This window comes from Zea mays, chromosome 3 (genome assembly GCF_902167145.1).
Source record: "Zea mays cultivar B73 chromosome 3, Zm-B73-REFERENCE-NAM-5.0, whole genome shotgun sequence".
Lineage (NCBI taxonomy): Eukaryota > Viridiplantae > Streptophyta > Magnoliopsida > Poales > Poaceae > Zea > Zea mays.
In genome coordinates, this window is record NC_050098.1 from 44,005,208 (window position 1) to 44,023,527 (window position 18,320).

At 43.4% G+C, this 18,320-nt stretch overlaps 2 protein-coding genes across 3 annotated transcripts; both read right to left on the reverse strand.

The window, feature by feature from the left end:
- Positions 1 to 1,445: 1,445 nt before the first annotated feature.
- Positions 1,446 to 5,382, reverse strand: LOC100381839 (uncharacterized). 2 transcript variants are annotated; one of them, XM_035965943.1, is made up of 3 exons: positions 4,735 to 5,382; positions 4,564 to 4,646; positions 1,446 to 1,592 (listed from the first exon to the last, which is right to left on the reverse strand). In XM_035965943.1, exons 1-2 carry the CDS (start codon positions 5,192 to 5,194, stop codon positions 4,579 to 4,581), a joined length of 528 nt encoding a protein of 175 aa, XP_035821836.1. In that variant the 5' UTR covers positions 5,195 to 5,382; the 3' UTR covers positions 1,446 to 1,592; positions 4,564 to 4,578. The 2 variants fall into 2 exon arrangements, with proteins under 2 accessions (XP_035821836.1, NP_001351707.1); NM_001364778.1 differs by lacking the exon at positions 1,446 to 1,592 and having other exon boundaries at positions 4,228 to 4,646; positions 4,735 to 5,313.
- A 3,997-nt stretch (positions 5,383 to 9,379) lies between these two features.
- Positions 9,380 to 13,209, reverse strand: LOC118476651 (uncharacterized). The gene is made up of 3 exons (XM_035966195.1): positions 12,562 to 13,209; positions 12,391 to 12,473; positions 9,380 to 9,419 (listed from the first exon to the last, which is right to left on the reverse strand). The coding sequence occupies exons 1-2, from the start codon at positions 13,019 to 13,021 to the stop codon at positions 12,406 to 12,408; spliced, it is 528 nt and encodes a 175-aa protein (XP_035822088.1). The 5' UTR covers positions 13,022 to 13,209; the 3' UTR covers positions 9,380 to 9,419; positions 12,391 to 12,405.
- Between the last annotated feature and the right edge of the window lie 5,111 nt (positions 13,210 to 18,320).

Sequence of the window (18,320 nt, forward strand, 5' to 3'; positions counted from 1 at the left end):
CAGCGCTGTCCTTCTGCCAGGCCGGTCAGTGGAGCGGCGAATGTGGCGGAACCGCCCGAATTATTCTAGCTTAAGTGTCCAAGTCGCACCTTTAAGGGCAGCAACACACTTAAACAGGAATAACCCGTCAGTCCCTCGGATCTAGTCCGATAAAGCCACTTACCAGGATCGAATACCACTAGCTCACTCGAAGGTGAGGCACAGAGAAATACAATAAAGCATAATACCACAAATTTAATAAGTATCATTAGTGATTACATTATCGGAGTTTCAGAAATAGTAACCATAAATTTTAATGCAGCGGAAATAACTAACGGAGAAAACCGAGTAACATGGCGAAGCCTGGCCACACTACTCCTCCTGGTCCTCTCCTGCGGAAGCAATAACCCACTTGACCGTCTATCCCGGTGGCAGGGATGGAGGCCAAGTCACACCATCAACCAAATCAAGGAGTACCTGCAAAAATTGTGCCACAAGCAAGGCTGAGTATACTAATACTCAGCTAGACTTACCCGGTGTGAGGAGTCTACTCCTCTACCTCTAGACATGCAGCTGTTTGGCTGAGGGGTTTGGTTTGCCAAAAGCACTAGCTGAGTCTAAAATCAAGTTTTAGCTTTTCAAGTTTTAGTAAGATCCTTTTAAGACTAGATGAGTACCTAGCTAGTCATACATGGTATCAAACATTTTATCAATCAACATCTTTTGCCAGTCACCATATTTCCACTTATTACTCCATGTAGCAGCATGGATCAAGCAGTCTCATTAGCTGCGAGAAGCAGACGATTCGAATCGAGTTTTTAAACCTTGCAAGGTAAACCTAAACACACGACATGCAGGGGCACTCCGTCCCCACACACATCAACCGTCCCCATCGATTCCCCGTCAGCAGAGAGGGGCTCACCGCCTTGGCGTACAATGCCTCACTGACCCTGACTGCCGTCGTGCAGTGACCGCACTTGTACCCACCATAACCGGAATGGGAGACCTCGTCTCAGGTCGCGTGAGGAGGGCAATCTGCTGCCAGGTTCAATCAGGTACTAGGCTTACCGATTTACCATATTTCTCGGTATATGTTTAGTACGTTCAAACGCTTGACTCACGGTACCACACCTTAATCCTTATTCCAATTTCCGTCTCGTAGACAACGCATCCCCATGGACCGTTGTCCACAGACCACCATCATTATGATATCAAAATGGATACAACCAATTCTTGACCTCGCGCGAGTGCTAGAAAAATCACTCGACTTCTACCGAGATCCCTAATTAGTAAAGCAGCTACTCGACCTAGCATACTAGTATCCATCTCAAAAGGAATCCTGAGTTCATGCAACTAGGGTTTCAGTCAACTCCTACACTTAAGTGCACAGTACAAGCCTACAAACATTAAGTGCAGTAAAATAGCATATATATATATATACGGTTATGCATAAAACCGGGGCTTGCCTTTAATTTAACACTTAGACAGTGTTTGCTGGGGGAGGTACTCGCTTGGCGAGCATCCACTGGTTAAGTCCATCATTCTTCAGGTCGTCCACCAACTGCATCTTGTGGTTGGCACCACATCACTTGCACGGTCGTCACCTCTCGGTCCTAAATGAGATGCAGGATGCATATGTATGAATACAATGAAAAATATCACAAGCTATATAAATACATGGTAGCAAACTAACATTTAATTGTAAGACACCGCAACGACTATACGCAAGCGCTAGCTATTCGTATGTTATCGGCGTTCATCATTAACACCATTAACAAGACGACCACATTTTATTTATTTATGCAACACAAATACGATATGACAAGTACACGCACATTTTATTTATTTGGATACGGCTTTTTATTAGTTCTCCTATTAATCGCGCAAAAGCATCATCGACCACACAAGTCCAACCAAGACAACGTAAGCTTGAATACGACATAGGCATCACTAACTACGGAACTCCTATATCATAATCAACTAGAGCAAGAAACATACAAAATATGACACATGTGCATTATTAAGCTTAGTCATGGCAAGTCTACATTACTTAAGTATCAACCAAACATTTTTAGCAAATAGGGTGAACTAAACATTCATTTGCTCACTTGCAGATTTTTGGACAGCAATACAGCCGTTACTTGTTTTAATCATAACTTTTCAAATATTAATCCAAAACTAGCAAACTAGGACTTTCTGGAAAGCTTAGAAAGTTCTCTACAATTTTGGTATTTTCATTACAGCATGATTAAACACTTATCAAGGTCAAAAAGTGCAATCACAGCAGCTCTGTCCAGATTTGGACAGATTCAGACTTGTGATTTTAAAAATTCATAACTGAAGATTCAGACATCCAAACAAATTGATCCTAGACTTTCTGGAAAGCTAATTAAATGTTCTACAAATTATTTATAAACATCCCAAGGTGATTCAATATTTAACTAAGGATAAACATCACTAAAAGACTTTGCTGTCCAGAACTGGACAGATTCAGACTTCATATTTGAAACATTCATAACTTAAGCTTCAGACCACCAAAAGGAGTGATCTAAGACTTTTTGGAAAGCTCAGCAAAAGCACTACATAACTTTTATAATCACCAAGAATTGATTCTATGTTGAACTGAATCAAACAATTCAGTTTTCGAAATCTGTTCTGTCAGTGGACATAACACAGCAACCAAGTTGTAAAATTCATAACTCTTAAACCGTCAGGCCTTTAGTTATGAAATTTTGACACAAGCAAGATAAGAAAAGCATCTACAACTTTATTATAATCTACAAGGACTGATTCAAACATTAACTTAAGCAAACAGTACAGTCTCTGAAATCTGTACAGAAATTGGACAGATTCAGTTACTGAATTTGTAAAAAGCATAACTCCTAAACTGTCAGACCTATGGCTGTCAAATTTTAACACCAGCAAGATAATAAAGTTGTCCACAACTTTCTTGTGACCACAAATCACTGATTTCAACATTAACTTAAGCAACCATTGCAATTTCTGAAATCTGTTCAGAAATTCGACAGATTCAGGTGCTGGGCTTGTGAAAAGCACAACTCCTAAACGATCAGGTTTATGGCTGTCAAATTTTAGTACAAGCAAGATAATCATGTTATCTACAACTTTTCTATAGCACATATCTAGAGAAAACACAATTTAGTTCATCAAACATACAGCACACCGAAAACAGTACGTGCAGCCCAAAACATCAATCAATACATTTCAGCTTCTATACAATTCAAGAATTGCCGCGTTCTAGAGACTTGAATTATTGTAACACTTTGACATTTGTTAGAGTTAAAATAACCAAGTGAGAACTAACAAGTGGACTTACTAATTTTTATCCGTGTCATTATGAGCACTAGAAGTACTATATTTAATTAACAACGCATTCTCCCCGATAATCGATATCGAAGTGTTGTTCACACAATAATTTATATTTTAACTTAGACCTCACATGAGCACTAATACTTTTCATTCGCGACCATAACCATACGTATTTAGACTACAACAAGCAAATCATCGTGACCACGAGCTTAACTAAAGTCATCTAACAAGTTGGTTAACCAGTATAAAACTTAGCAAGTATTTTAGACTTCGCAACTCAAAAACATAGGTGGGAGCAGGTTAATTAGTTTTTCTTAACCATTTCTCCACTCGAATTAGTTAACACGTAAGTCACTTAAAACACCATATTTTAGGAGGTCTAACATAGAGACATTAAAACATGGCATAAAACTCCATAAGACTTACACTGGATACTGAAGACCTAAAGCACTTATGTGCATATGTTATCGGACTGTTCTTCAATTTTAGCAAGGATTGACTCATGAACGCTACTTGCCTCCAATAATTATTGGACTACGATAACACTTGTATAAGACCTCTAACCGATCAACAAGACATTTATTTATCCACAGGGGCATGGAATGTGATGATTGACAAAGCGAAGCATCACATTGCCATACAACAAAAATCATGATAACACTGACAGATACTATCCATTAACCGTTGAAAAACTAAACTTACTTCCCGCTTTACCACTACACTACCCTTTAGTCACGTGACCATCGGGAGAGTCCTTCACACGATTATACAATAGTAACCTAAACGTCGGGTCACACAATACATACATATTTCTTTGTTGCGAGTATAACCATATCACGACATATACCCGCGCACCTCAATTAAATATCTCCCGCCACCACTACTATAATACACTACGGCACACACACACGTACGTATACTAATTCAATCCTCACATCACATATATTTCCAAACTTACTCATCACATAAAACAACACAACACGTTTGCTTACCTAAACGTTAAGGCAACCTTGCTTCGGCATATAACCAAAACATTTTTATACCCACACACATTCCAACACCAATGTACACCACATCGACCAAAATATAATTATACAACTACGAATCGCACATATGAACAACAACTTGTTCTTTAACCGCAAATGCGATCCTACTAACGTGTATTGCCGAAACATATTACACACATCCACATATATACATGCATTATCCGACATCAACCAAAGCGTATGTATTATAAACTATAATTCAATCAACCTGAACGGGTCGTGACTAGACGCATGGCCGTCCACATGGCTCGGTATTTCGTCGAACGGGCAAGGCACGACGTCGACCATTAGCTGCGAAAACACACAATTTGTTGGCGGCAGTTCATCGAACATCACACACATTGGAAAATAAACATCGAGAACAGCGGGGGTTCCTCACCACGGTTTTCGACGGCGTCGCGGATGGGCTGCGCAAAACAGCGAGCACACGGCGGGCGTCGATGGCGCGCTGTCCATGGGGCTCCACAAAACAGCGAGCCGGCAGCGCGCGAAGTTGGGGCTGCGTAGATCGACGGTGGAGCTCGCTGCTGGAATTTTATGGGCGCCTTGGACAGTGAGCTGGGCGGCATTGGCCTCTCGCCATGGGTGGAGCTCGGATGGGGGAAAATGCTGCCATGGGAGAGGAGTTTGGTTGTCCTCCATGGCTGTCCAGATCTCAGGCGCAGCAAGGATTGTTCTAGGCGCTGAAACATGGAGAGGAGCAAAAGGGAGGAAGGGGGAAGATTGCAGGGCGTCATGGGAGGAAGAGGTGGGCGAGCTGCTGCTCGCCGTGGACGACGGCGGCTCGCTGCGGCTGCTGTTTTATGGGGAAGAGGGGAGGAGAGGGGCCGGGGCGGCATGGCTCCTATTGTTGTCCATGGAAAATAAATAGGACGCAGGAACAGCAGGGGAAGGGAGGTCGTCGGCCTGCACTTGTGCTCGCCCAGGGGAAACAGGGAGGGCGCAGGGAGGAAGAAGGTGTGGGCTGCTGCCGTGTGGGAGAAGAAGACAGGGAGAAAAACAAAGTGGCGGCTAGGGGGGTAGATGAATAAAAGCCAAGTGCAAGTGAGGGGTCCTTCTATTTATAGAAGAGCTCTAGGGCTAGGGTTTTAAATGGGCCCAATTGGGCTGGGTTGGGTTGGCCCAAACACGAAATCGGGCCGCGCTAAATTTATTTTCCGGAATAAAATGCTCTCGCGGAAGTCGTCTGTGTAAAAACAGAGCGGGCTGGAGTTCGGACGAACGGAAGATTGAGCGATTAATTCGACCGAGAGTTTGATTCGATTTCGCTCGAAAATAATTCACTACGCATGATTCAAAAATAAATCGCCTCGAAATATGACCGGCTTTCAGATTTAGGATTAAAAGAGACGAATTGCGACATTTAAAAATCATCGCCGAGGTTGATTTTCGAATTCGGATCGAACACAGAGGTATTAAGCCGAGTCAGATAAGAATTGATTAGAGGACGACATATTGAGTATTCCGTTTGAGAGTACGGACTCAGATTAAAATAGTCAGACATCGATCGAAGTTCGAGGAATTAGACGAGGGATCATATCAAATAACAGTCGTCGAGAGTTTGATTAAATGAGCTTCCGATGAGATTTATAATTCGAGAATGATCTTCGAGTCTGCATTCGTTCCGAGAAATAAAAGTTTTAACACGCTCCAAAATTGGCTGTTTCTCGCGATCGATTAACTCCAAATTCGGTCAAATGTGTACGAATAGTCTGGATAGTCAGAGACATACGTGAGCGAGAAATAGAAATTTTCACTGAGCATCCGAGATTAGGATAATTCTTCCGACATAACCCAAAATAGACACCTGGGGTGTCACAGCCTTCCCCCCTTAAAAGAATCTCGTCCCGAGATTCGAATGAGGATCTTTAAGGGTGGAGAAGCATGTAACTCTCAAGCTAGACATAGACGCAAATTCATGAGATGGGATCTGACAAGACACTGAAGATAGATTTGGTTAGAATATCGCGACATATTAAGACAAAATGTAGCGATCACTCTAAGAGAGTGTCCACAAAAGATAGCACATCAGTATAGTCTCGTAATGGATCACGACTATTAACTGCGATACCAGCGCGTGCCGAGCAGCTCAACCATGTGTGCACCATAGTAGGCTCTCGGTTTCGTCGCGGCACCATCGGTCGTTTAGTCATAATACCATGACTAAACATAACCAATGAGAAATCCACGTGACACAATTAGATGGAGCCCATGAGAGTATGGCTCAGAAAATAAGAATGTGACCGGAGTTAAAGCAGAGATCGTTGGCAAAAGAGCATCACATGAGAATTTTTATTTAACTCAGAGAACTATTTTATGATCAACATGGAGATTATCAGATCAGATATTAGCACGAGATTTGATATGAGGATGAACCGACCATGAGATCAAAATAGATTGTTGAGCTTTTAGAGACATGAGAGATCCAAAGATAACAGCAACATCAATTAATCCACATGGATATGTTGTTTAGAGATAAGTTGATAAAATGATGTCATGATCCTTGGAGAAAGAGTATGAGAATATTTAGAATGAGAGATTTAGGCAAGATCAACATTCGATACTTGAGAACGGGTTATAGCAGATAACCAGCTAACGGGGTAGAGTCGATAGGGGATCCTGAGATTCGGATGATAAAGCCAACATGATTCACAAGAAAAAGGATTACCAGATCCAAGCAAAAGGAGAGGTAGGCAAACAGGATCGACCAGGATGATTAACAGAAATGCTATGAAGTTTTAGGAGCAAGGATTTATGGAAAGAAACATGGCCTTGATAGGGTTTGCGCAACTAGACACCAACAATAATTTTTTTTGACACAACAAGTGCACAAGGAAGTTTTAGTTTGGCTAGCGGTTAAGCTATGGGGGGTCTACAAGTTGTGCAGGTTTAACTTCAAAGGTAAAACACTCAAGGGGGCTAGAAAATACCAACACAAGTAGGATTTGTTTTTTTAAGGAGGTTTCACTTGCTAAACTCAAGGTTGTTTGGAGGGGTCTTTTTATGGGCAAAACAGGCAACAATTTTTTTTGGCAAAGAGGGTTGAACAATTACAATACACCTAGCTAGCAAGACAAGACAAACACATAGCACGACCTAACAAGACTTACCAATTAGGCAAGAGATAAGGCATTTCTTATATTTCATAACATAGCAATACAACACATTATTCAAAATTTCTTATTATTGGAATAAAGGTGAGAGAAGCAGGTTGGTGCACAAGAGACAATTATAATGCGACAATCATGATGCATGCTCATTCTAGTCGTCTTCTCAGACCTAACTACTTTTCTCGGATGCTTCTACAGCATCCTAATAGTAGCAATAGTAGCCTTTACGGCCCATATAAATATAGCCACCTAGCTACCCATCTATTTCCTAAGGCTTTACGTCTTAGGTCTATCCTTATCGTCCTGACGATCTATCCAACATTGGTTTCTAGCAAGTTTTACTTTTAGAAAAGGTTGGTAATCATGACTTATTGACTTCTCTGTGAGGGTATTCGCTCTGATACCAGCTGTGGCGGAACCGCCCAAATTATTCCAGCTTAAGTGTCCAAGTCGCACCTTTAAGGGCAGCAACACACTTAAACAGGAATAACCCGTCAGTCCCTCGGATCTAGTCCGATAAAGCCACTTACCAGGATCGAATACCACTAGCTCACTCGAAGGTGAGGCACAGAGAAATACAATAAAGCATAATACCACAAATTTAATAAGTATCATTAGTGATTACATTATCGGAGTTTCAGAAATAGTAACCATAAATTTTAATGCAGCGGAAATAACTAACGGAGAAAACCGAGTAACATGGCGAAGCCTGGCCACGCTACTCCTCCTGGTCCTCTTCTGCGGAAGCAATAACCCACTTGACCGTCTATCCCGGTGGCAGGGATGGAGGCCAAGTCACACCATCAACCAAATCAAGGAGTACCTGCAAAAATTGTGCCACAAGCAAGGCTGAGTATACTAATACTCAGCTAGACTTACCCGGTGTGAGGAGTCTACTCCTCTACCTCTAGACATGCAGCTGTTTGGCTGAGGGGTTTGGTTTGCCAAAAGCACTAGCTGAGTCTAAAATCAAGTTTTAGCTTTTCAAGTTTTAGTAAGATCCTTTTAAGACTAGATGAGTACCTAGCTAGTCATACATGGTATCAAACATTTTATCAATCAACATCTTTTGCCAGTCACCACATTTCCACTTATTACTCAATGTAGCAGCATGGATCAAGCAGTCTCATTAGCTGCGAGAAGCAGACGATTCGAATCGAGTTTTTAAACCTTGCAAGGTAAACCTAAACACACGACATGCAGGGGCACTCCGTCCCCACACACATCAACCGTCCCCATCGATTCCCCGTCAGCAGAGAGGGGCTCATCGCCTTGGCGTACAATGCCTCACTGACCCCGACTGCCGTCGTGCAGTGACCGCACTTGTCCCACCATAACCGGAATGGGAGACCTCGTCTCAGGTCACGTGAGGAGGGCAATCTGCTGCCAGGTTCAATCAGGTACTAGGCTTACCGATTTACCATATTTCTCGGTATATGTTTAGTACGTTCAAACGCTTGACTCACGGTACCACACCTTAATCCTTATTCCAATTTCCGTCTCGTAGACAACGCATCCCCATGGACCGTTGTCCACAGACCACCATCATTATGATATCAAAATGGATACAACCAATTCTTGACCTCGCGCGAGTGCTAGAAAAATCACTCGACTTCTACCGAGATCCCTAATTAGTAAAGCAGCTACTCGACCTAGCATACTAGTATCCATCTCAAAAGGAATCCTGAGTTCATGCAACTAGGGTTTCAGTCAACTCCTACACTTAAGTGCACAGTACAAGCCTACAAACTTTAAGTGCAGTAAAATAGCATATATATATATGGTTATGCATAAAACCGGGGCTTGCCTTTAATTTAACACTTAGACAGTGTTTGCTGGGGGAGGTACTCGCTTGGCGAGCATCCACTGGTTAAGTCCATCATTCTTCAGGTCGTCCACCAACTGCATCTTGTGGTTGGCACCACATCACTTGCACGGTCGTCACCTCTCGGTCCTAAATGAGATGCAGGATGCATATGTATGAATACAACGAAAACTATCACAAGCTATATAAATACATGGTAGCAAACTAACATTTAATTGTAAGACACCGCAACGACTATACGCAAGCGCTAGCTATTCGTATGTTATCGGCGTTCATCATTAACACCATTAACAAGACAACCACATTTTATTTATTTATGCAACACAAATACGATATGACAAGTACACACACATTTTATTTATTTGGATACGGCTTTTTATTAGTTCTCCTATTAATCGCGCAAAAGCATCACCGACCACACAAGTCCAACCAAGACAACGTAAGCTTGAATACGACATAGGCATCACTAACTACGGAACTCCTATATCATAATCAACTAGAGCAAGAAACATACAAAACATGACACATGTGCATTATTAAGCTTAGTCATGGCAAGTCTACATTACTTAAGTGTCAACCAAACATTTTTAGCAAATAGGGTGAACTAAACATTCATTTGCTCACTTGCAGATTTTTGGACAGCAATACAGCCGTTACTTGTTTTAATCATAACTTTTCAAATATTAATCCAAAACTAGCAAACTAGGACTTTCTGTAAAGCTTAGAAAGTGCTCTACAATTTTGGTATTTTCATTACAGCATGATTAAACACTGAGCAAGGTCAAAAAGTGCAATCACAGCAGCTCTGTCCAGATTTGGACAGATTCAGACTTGTGATTTTAAAAATTCATAACTGAAGATTCATACATCCAAACAAATTGATCCTAGACTTTCTGGAAAGCTAATTAAATGTTCTACAAATTATTTATAAACATCCCAAAGTGATTCAATATTTAACTAAGGATAAACATCACTAAAAGACTTTGCTGTCCAGAACTGGACAGATTCAGTCTTCATATTTGAAACATTCATAACTTAAGCTTCAGACCACCAAAAGGAGTGATCTAAGACTTTTTGGAAAGATCAGTAAAAGCACTACATAACTTTTATAATCACCAAGAATTGATTCTATGTTGAACTGAATCAAACAATTCAGTTTTCGAAATCTGTTCTGTCAGTGGACATAACACAGCAACCAAGTTGTAAAATTCATAACTCTTAAACCGTCAGGCCTTTAGTTATGAAATTTTGACACAAGCAAGATAAGAAAAGCATCTACAACTTTATTATAATCTACAAGGACTGATTCAAACATTAACTTAAGCAAACAGTACAGTCTCTGAAATCTGTACAGAAATTGGACAGATTCAGTTACTGAATTTGTAAAAAGCATAACTCCTAAACTGTCAGACCTATGGCTGTCAAATTTTAACACCAGCAAGATAATAAAGTTGTCCACAACTTTCTTGTGACCACAAATCACTAATTTCAACATTAACTTAAGCAACCATTGCAATTTCTGAAATCTGTTCAGAAATTCGACAGATTCAGGTGCTGGGCTTGTGAAAAGCACAACTCCTAAACGATCAGGTTTATGGCTGTCAAATTTTAGTACAAGCAAGATAATCATGTTATCTACAACTTTTCTATAGCACATATCTAGAGAAAACACAATTTAGTTCATCAAACATACAGCACACCGAAAACAGTACGTGCAGCCCAAAACATCAATCAATACATTTCAGCTTCTATACAATTCAAGAATTGCCGCGTTCTAGAGACTTGAATTATTGTAACACTTTGACATTTGTTAGAGTTAAAATAACCAAGTGAGAACTAACAAGTGGACTTACTAATTTTTATCCGTGTCATTATGAGCACTAGAAGTACTATATTTAATTAACAACGCATTCTCCCCGATAATCGATATCGAAGTGTTGTTCACACAATAATTTATATTTTAACTTAGACCTCACATGAGCACTAATACTTTTCATTCGCGACCATAACCATACGTATTTAGACTACAACAAGCAAATCATCGTGACCACGAGCTTAACTAAAGTCATCTAACAAGTTGGTTAACCAGTATAAAACTTAGCAAGTATTTTAGACTTCGCAACTCAAAAACATAGGTGGGAGCAGGTTAATTAGTTTTTCTTAACCATTTCTCCACTCGAATTAGTTAACACGTAAGTCACTTAAAACACCATATTTTAGGAGGTCTAACATAGAGACATTAAAACATGGTATAAATCTCCATAAGACTTACACTGGCTACTGAAGACCTAAAGCACTTATGTGCATATATTATCGGACTGTTCTTCAATTTTAGCAAGGATTGACTCATGAACGCTACTTGCCTCCAATAATTATTGGACTACGATAACACTCGTATAAGACCTCTAACCGATCAACAAGACATTTATTTATCCACAGGGGCATGGAATGTGATGATTGACAAAGCGAAGCATCACATTGCCATACAACAAAAATCATGATAACACTGACAGATACTATCCATTAACCGTTGAAAAACTAAACTTACTTCCCGCTTTACCACTACACCACCCTTTAGTCACGTGACCATCGGGAGAGTCCTTCACACGATTATACAATAGTAACCTAAACGTCGGGTCACACAATACATACATATTTCTTTGTTGCGAGTATAACCATATCACGGCATATACCCGCGCACCTCAATTAAATATCTCCCGCCACCACTACTATAATACACTACGGCACACACACACGTACGTATACTAATTCAATCCTCACATCACATATATTTCCAAACTTACTCATCACATAAAACAACACAACACGTTTGCTTACCTAAACGTTAAGGCAACCTTGCTTCGGCATATAACCAAAACATTTTTATACCCACACACATTCCAACACCAATGTACACCACATCGACCAAAATATAATTATACAACTACGAATCGCACATATCAACAACCACTTGTTCTTTAACCGCAAATGCGATCCTACTAACGTGTATTGCCGAAACATATTACACACATCCACATATATACATGCATTATCCGACATCAACCAAAGCGTATGTATTATAAACTATAATTCAATCAACCTGAACGGGTCGTGACTAGACGCATGGCCGTCCACATGGCTCGGTATTTCGTCGAACGGGCAAGGCACGACGTCGACCATTAGCTGCGAAAACACACAATTTGTTGGCGGCAGTTCATCGAACATCACACACATTGGAAAATAAACATCAAGAACAGCGGGGGTTCCTCACCACGGTTTTCGACGGCATCGCGGATGGGCTGCGCAAAACAGCGAGCACACGGCGGGCGTCGACGGCGCGCTGTCCATGGGGCTCCACAAAACAGCGAGCCGACAGCGCGCGAAGTTGGGGCTGCGTAGATCGGCGGTGGAGCTCGCTGCTGGAATTTTATGGGCGCCCTGGACAGTGAGCTGGGCGGCATTGGCCTCTCGCCATGGGTGGAGCTCGGATGGGGGAAAATGCTGCCATGGGAGAGGAGTTTGGTTGTCCTCCATGGCTGTCCAGATCTCAGGCGCAGCAAGGATTGTTCTAGGCGCTGAAACATGGAGAGGAGCAAAAGGGAGGAAGGGGGAAGATTGCAGGGCGTCATGGGAGGAAGAGGTGGGCGAGCTGCTGCTCGCCGTGGACGACAGCGACTCGCTGCGGCTGCTGTTTTATGGGGAAGAGGGGAGGAGAGGGGCCGGGGCGGCATGGCTCCTACTGCTGTCCATGGAAAATAAATAGGACGCAGGAACAACAGGGGAAGGGAGGTCGTCGGCCTGCACTTGTGCTCGCCCAGGGGAAACAGGGAGGGCGCAGGGAGGAAGAAGGTGTGGGCTGCTGCCGTGTGGGAGAAGAAGACAGGGAGAAAAACAAAGTGGCGACTAGGGGGTAGATGAATAAAAGCCAAGTGCAAGTGAGGGGTCCTTCTATTTATAGAAGAGCTCTAGGGCTAGGGTTTTAAATGGGCCCAATTGGGCTGGCCCAAACACGAAATCGGGCCGCGCTAAATTTCTTTTCCGGAATAAAATGCTCTCGCGGAAGTCGTCTGTGTAAAAACAGAGTGGGCTGGAGTTCGGACGAACGGAAGATTGAGCGATTTATTCGACCGAGAGTTTGATTCGATTTCGCTCGAAAATAATTCACTACGCATGATTCGAAAATAAATCGCCTCGAAATATGACCGGCTTTCAGATTTAGGATTAAAAGAGACAAATCGCGACATTTAAAAATCATCGCCGAGGTTGATTTTCGAATTCGGATCGAACACAGAGGTATTAAGCCGAGTCAGATAAGAATTGATTAGAGGACGACATATTGAGTATTCCGTTTGAGAGTACGGACTCAGATTAAAATAGTCAGACATCGATCGAAGTTCGAGGAATTAGACGAGGGCTCATATCAAATAACAGTCGTCGAGAGTTTGATTAAATGAGCTTCAGATGAGATTTATAATTCGAGAATGATCTTCGAGTCTGCATTCGTTCCGAGAAATAAAAGTTTTAACACGCTCCAAAATTGGCTGTTTCTTGCGATCGATTAACTCCGAATTCGGTCAAATGTGTACGAATAGTCTGGATAGTCAGAGACATACGTGAGTGAGAAATAGAAATTTTCACTGAGCATCCGAGATTAGGATAATTCTTCCGACATAACCCGAAATAGACACCTGGGGTGTCACAGCCTTCCCCCCTTAAAAGAATCTCGTCCCGAGATTCGAATGAGGATCTTTAAGGGTGGAGAAGCATGTAACTCCCAGGCTAGAGATAGACGCAAATTCATGAGATGGGATCTGACAAGACACTGAAGATAGATTTGGTTAGAATATCGCGACATATTGAGACAAAATGTAGCGATCACTATAAGAGAGTGTCCACAAAAGATAGCACATCAGTATAGTCTCGTAATGGATCACGACTATTAACTGCGATACCAGCGCGTGCCGAGCAGCTCAACCATGTGTGCACCATAGTAGGCTCTCGGTTTCGTCGCGGCACCATCGGTCGTTTAGTCATAATACCATGACTAAACATAACCAATGAGAAATCCACGTGATACAATTAGATGGAGCCCATGAGAGTATGGCTCAGAAAATAAGAATGTGACCGGAGTTAAAGCAGAGATCGTTGGCAAAAGAGCATCACATGAGAATTTTTATTTAACTCAGATAACTATTTTATGATCAACATGGAGATTATCAGATCAGATATTAGCACGAGATTTGATATGAGGATGAACCGACCATGAGATCAAAATAGATTGTTGAGCTTTTAGAGACATGAGAGATCCAAAGATAACAGCAACATCAATTAATCCACATGGATATGTTGTTTAAAGATAAGTTGATAAAATGACGTCATGATCCTTGGAGAAAGAGTATGAGAATATTTAGAATGAGAGATTTAGGCAAGATCAACATTCGATACTTGAGAACGGGTTATAGCAGATAACCAGCTAACGGGGTAGAGTCGATAGGGGATCCCGAGATTCGGATGATAAAGCCAACATGATTCACAAGAAAAAGGATTACCAGATCCAGGCAAAAGGAGAGGTAGGCAAACAGGATCGGCCAGGATGATTAACAGAAATGCTATGAAGTTTTAGGAGCAAGGATTTATGGAAAGAAACATGGCCTTGATAGGGTTTGCGCAACTAGACACCAACAATAATTTTTTTTGACACAACAAGTGCACAAGGAAGTTTTAGTTTGGCTAGCGGTTAAGCTATGGGGGGGTCTACAAGTTGTGCAGGTTTAACTTCAAAGGTAAAACACTCAAGGGGGCTAGAAAATACCAACACAAGTAGGATTTGTTTTTTTAAGGAGGTTTCACTTGCTAAACTCAAGGTTGTTTGGAGGGGTCTTTTTATGGGCAAAACAGGCAACAATTTTTTTTGGCAAAGAGGGTTGAACAATTACAATACACCTAGCTAGCAAGACAAGACAAACACATAGCACGACCTAACAAGACTTACCAATTAGGCAAGAGATAAGGCATTTCTTATATTTCATAACATAGCAATACAACACATTATTCAAAATTTCTTATTATTGTAATAAAGGTGAGAGAAGCAGGTTGGTGCACAAGAGACAATTATAATGCGACAATCATGATGCATGCTCGTTCTAGTCGTCTTCTCAGACCTAACTACTTTTCTCGGATGCTTCTACAGCATCCTAATAGTAGCAATAGTAGCCTTTACGGCCCATATAAATATAGCCACCTAGCTACCCATCTATTTCCTAAGGCTTTACGTCCTAGGTCTATCCTTATCGTCCTGACGATCTATCCAACATTGGTTTCTAGCAAGTTTTACTTTTAGAAAAGGTTGGTAATCATGACTTATTGACTTCTCTGTGAGGGTATTCGCTCTGATACCAGCTGTGGCGGAACCGCCCGAATTATTCCAGCTTAAGTGTCCAAGTCGCACCTTTAAGGGCAGCAACACACTTAAACAGGAATAACCCGTCAGTCCCTCGGATCTAGTCCGATAAAGCCACTTACAAGGATCGAATACCACTAGCTCACTCGAAGGTGAGGCACAGAGAAATACAATAAAGCATAATACCACAAATTTAATAAGTATCATTAGTGATTACATTATCGGAGTTTCAGAAATAGTAACCATAAATTTTAATGCAGCGGAAGAGGTGGGCGAGCTGCTGCTCGCCGTGGACGACGGCGGCTCGCTGCGGCTGCTGTTTTATGGGGAAGAGGGGAGGAGAGGGGCCGGGGCGGCATGGCTCCTACTGCTGTCCATGGAAAATAAATAGGACGCAGGAACAGCAGGGGAAGGGAGGTCGTCGGCCTGCACTTGTGCTCGCCCAGGGGAAACAGGGAGGGCGCAGGGAGGAAGAAGGTGTGGGCTGTTGCCGTGTGGGAGAAGAAGACAGGGAGAAAAACAAAGTGGCAGCTAGGGGGGTAGATGAATAAAAGCCAAGTGCAAGTGAGGGGTCCTTCTATTTATAGAAGAGCTCTAGGGCTAGGGTTTTAAATGGGCCCAATTGGGCTGGGTTGGGCTGGCCCAAACACGAAATCGGGCCGCGCTAAATTTATTTTCCGGAATAAAATGCTCTCGCGGAAGTCGTCTGTGTAAAAACAGAGCGGGCTGGAGTTCGAACGAACGGAAGATTGAGCGATTAATTCGACTGAGAGTTTGATTCGATTTCGCTCGAAAATAATTCACTACGCATGATTCGAAAATAAATCGCCTCGAAATATGACCGACTTTCAGATTTAGGATTAAAAGAGACAAATCGCGACATTTAAAAATCATCGCCGAGGTTGATTTTCGAATTCGTATCGAACACAGAGGTATTAAGCCGAGTCAGATAAGAATTGATTAGAGGACGACATATTGTGTATTCCGTTTGAGAGTACGGACTCAGATTAAAATAGTCAAACATCGATCGAAGTTCGAGGAATTAGACGAGGGCTCATATCAAATAACAGTCGTTGAGAGTTTGATTAAATGAGCTTCAGATGAGATTTATAATTCGAGAATGATCTTCGAGTCTGCATTCGTTCCGAGAAATAAAAGTTTTAACACGCTCCAAAATTGGCTGTTTCTCGCGATCGATTAACTCCGAATTCGGTCAAATGTGTACGAATAGTCTAGATAGTCAGAGACATACGTGAGCGAGAAATAGAAATTTTCACTGAGCATCCGAGATTAGGATAATTCTTCTGACATAACCCGAAATAGACACCTGGGGTGTCACAGCGAAGTGACTGCGGTCACTTCGGCTCTGTCGACTGGAGGACGTGCGTCAGGATAAAGGTGTCAGGCCACCTTTGCATTAAATGCCCCTGCGATTTGGTCGGTTGGCGTGGCGATTTGGCCAGGTTTGCTTCTTGGCGAAGACTTGGCCTCGGGCGAGCCGGAAGTATGTTCGTCGCTGGAGAGGGGCCTCGGGCGAGACGTAGATCCTCCGGGGTCGGCTGCCCTTGCCCGAGGCTGGGCTCGGGCGAGGCGTGATCGAGTCCCTCGAATGGACCGGTCCCTGACTTAGTCGCACCCATCAGGCCTTTGCAGCTTTGTGCTGATAGGGGTTACTAGATGAGAATTAGGAGTCTTGAGGGTACCCCTAATTATGGTCCCCGACTGTCGGCGTTTTGAGACCGGGGGGTCCCTGGGCCGACGAGTGAAATGTCGTCGCGTGCCCCAGCCCAGATGGGTCGGCGCGAGGCCGAGCGCGAAGGGGGGAAGAAAGGCAGCCGGAGACGGGCGTGAGAGAGGTGGAAATCCCGTGGCCTTCGTGTTCGTCCCGCGCCCAGGTCGGGTGCACTTGCAGTAGGGGGTTACAAGCGTCCACGCGGGATGGGGAGCGAGCGGCCTCACGCGAGCGCCTGTCCCGTCCTCTTCCCCGCGCGGCCAACCCTCTGTAAGAGAGCCCTGGTACTTCCTTTTATAGGCGTAAGGAGAGGATCCATGTGTACAATGGGGGGTGTAGCAGAGTGCTACGTGTCTAGCGGAGGAGAGCTAGCGCCCTAAGTACATGCCGTCGTGGCAGCCGGAGAGGTTTTGGCACCCGGTTCATGTGGTGTCGTGGCCGTCGGAGGAGCGCTAGAGCCTGGCGGAAGGACAGCTGTCGGGGCTATCGAGTCCTTGCTGACGTCCTCTTGCTTTCGTAAGGGGGCTGAGAGCCGCCATCGTCACAGAGGGTGTGGGGCGCCATCATTGCCTATCTGGCGGAGTGAGCCAGATGGGACGCCGGTCTTGTTCCCCGTAGCCTGAGTCAACTTGGGGTAGGGTAATGATGGCGCCTCCTGTCGACGTGGTCGGTCCGCGCCCTAGGTTGGGCGATGTGGAGGCTCCTCCGAGGTCGAGGTCGAGTCTGCCTTCCGTGGCCGTGGTCGAGTCCGAGCCCCTGGGTCGGGCGAGGCGGAGACCGTCGGCTGAGGCCAGGGCTGAGTCTGAGCCTGGGTTCGGGCGAAGCGGAGTTCGTCGTCTTCTGGGGCTGAGCCCAAGTCCGAGCCCTGGGTCGGGCGGAGCGGAGTTCGTCGTCTTCC

What these genes read in the sequence shown, in the direction of transcription:
- LOC100381839 (XM_035965943.1), bottom strand. Translation starts at nt 5,194, where the DNA reads ATGCCGCCCCGGCCCCTCTCCTCCCCTCTTCCCCATAAAACAGCAGCC. An exon ending in CGACGCCGTCGAAAACCGTG is followed by an intron (nt 4,647 to 4,734) that starts GTGAGGAACCCC and finishes GTGTTTTCGCAG; the next exon opens with CTAATGGTCGACGTCGTGCC.
- LOC118476651 (XM_035966195.1), bottom strand. Translation starts at nt 13,021, where the DNA reads ATGCCGCCCCGGCCCCTCTCCTCCCCTCTTCCCCATAAAACAGCAGCC. An exon ending in CGATGCCGTCGAAAACCGTG is followed by an intron (nt 12,474 to 12,561) that starts GTGAGGAACCCC and finishes GTGTTTTCGCAG; the next exon opens with CTAATGGTCGACGTCGTGCC.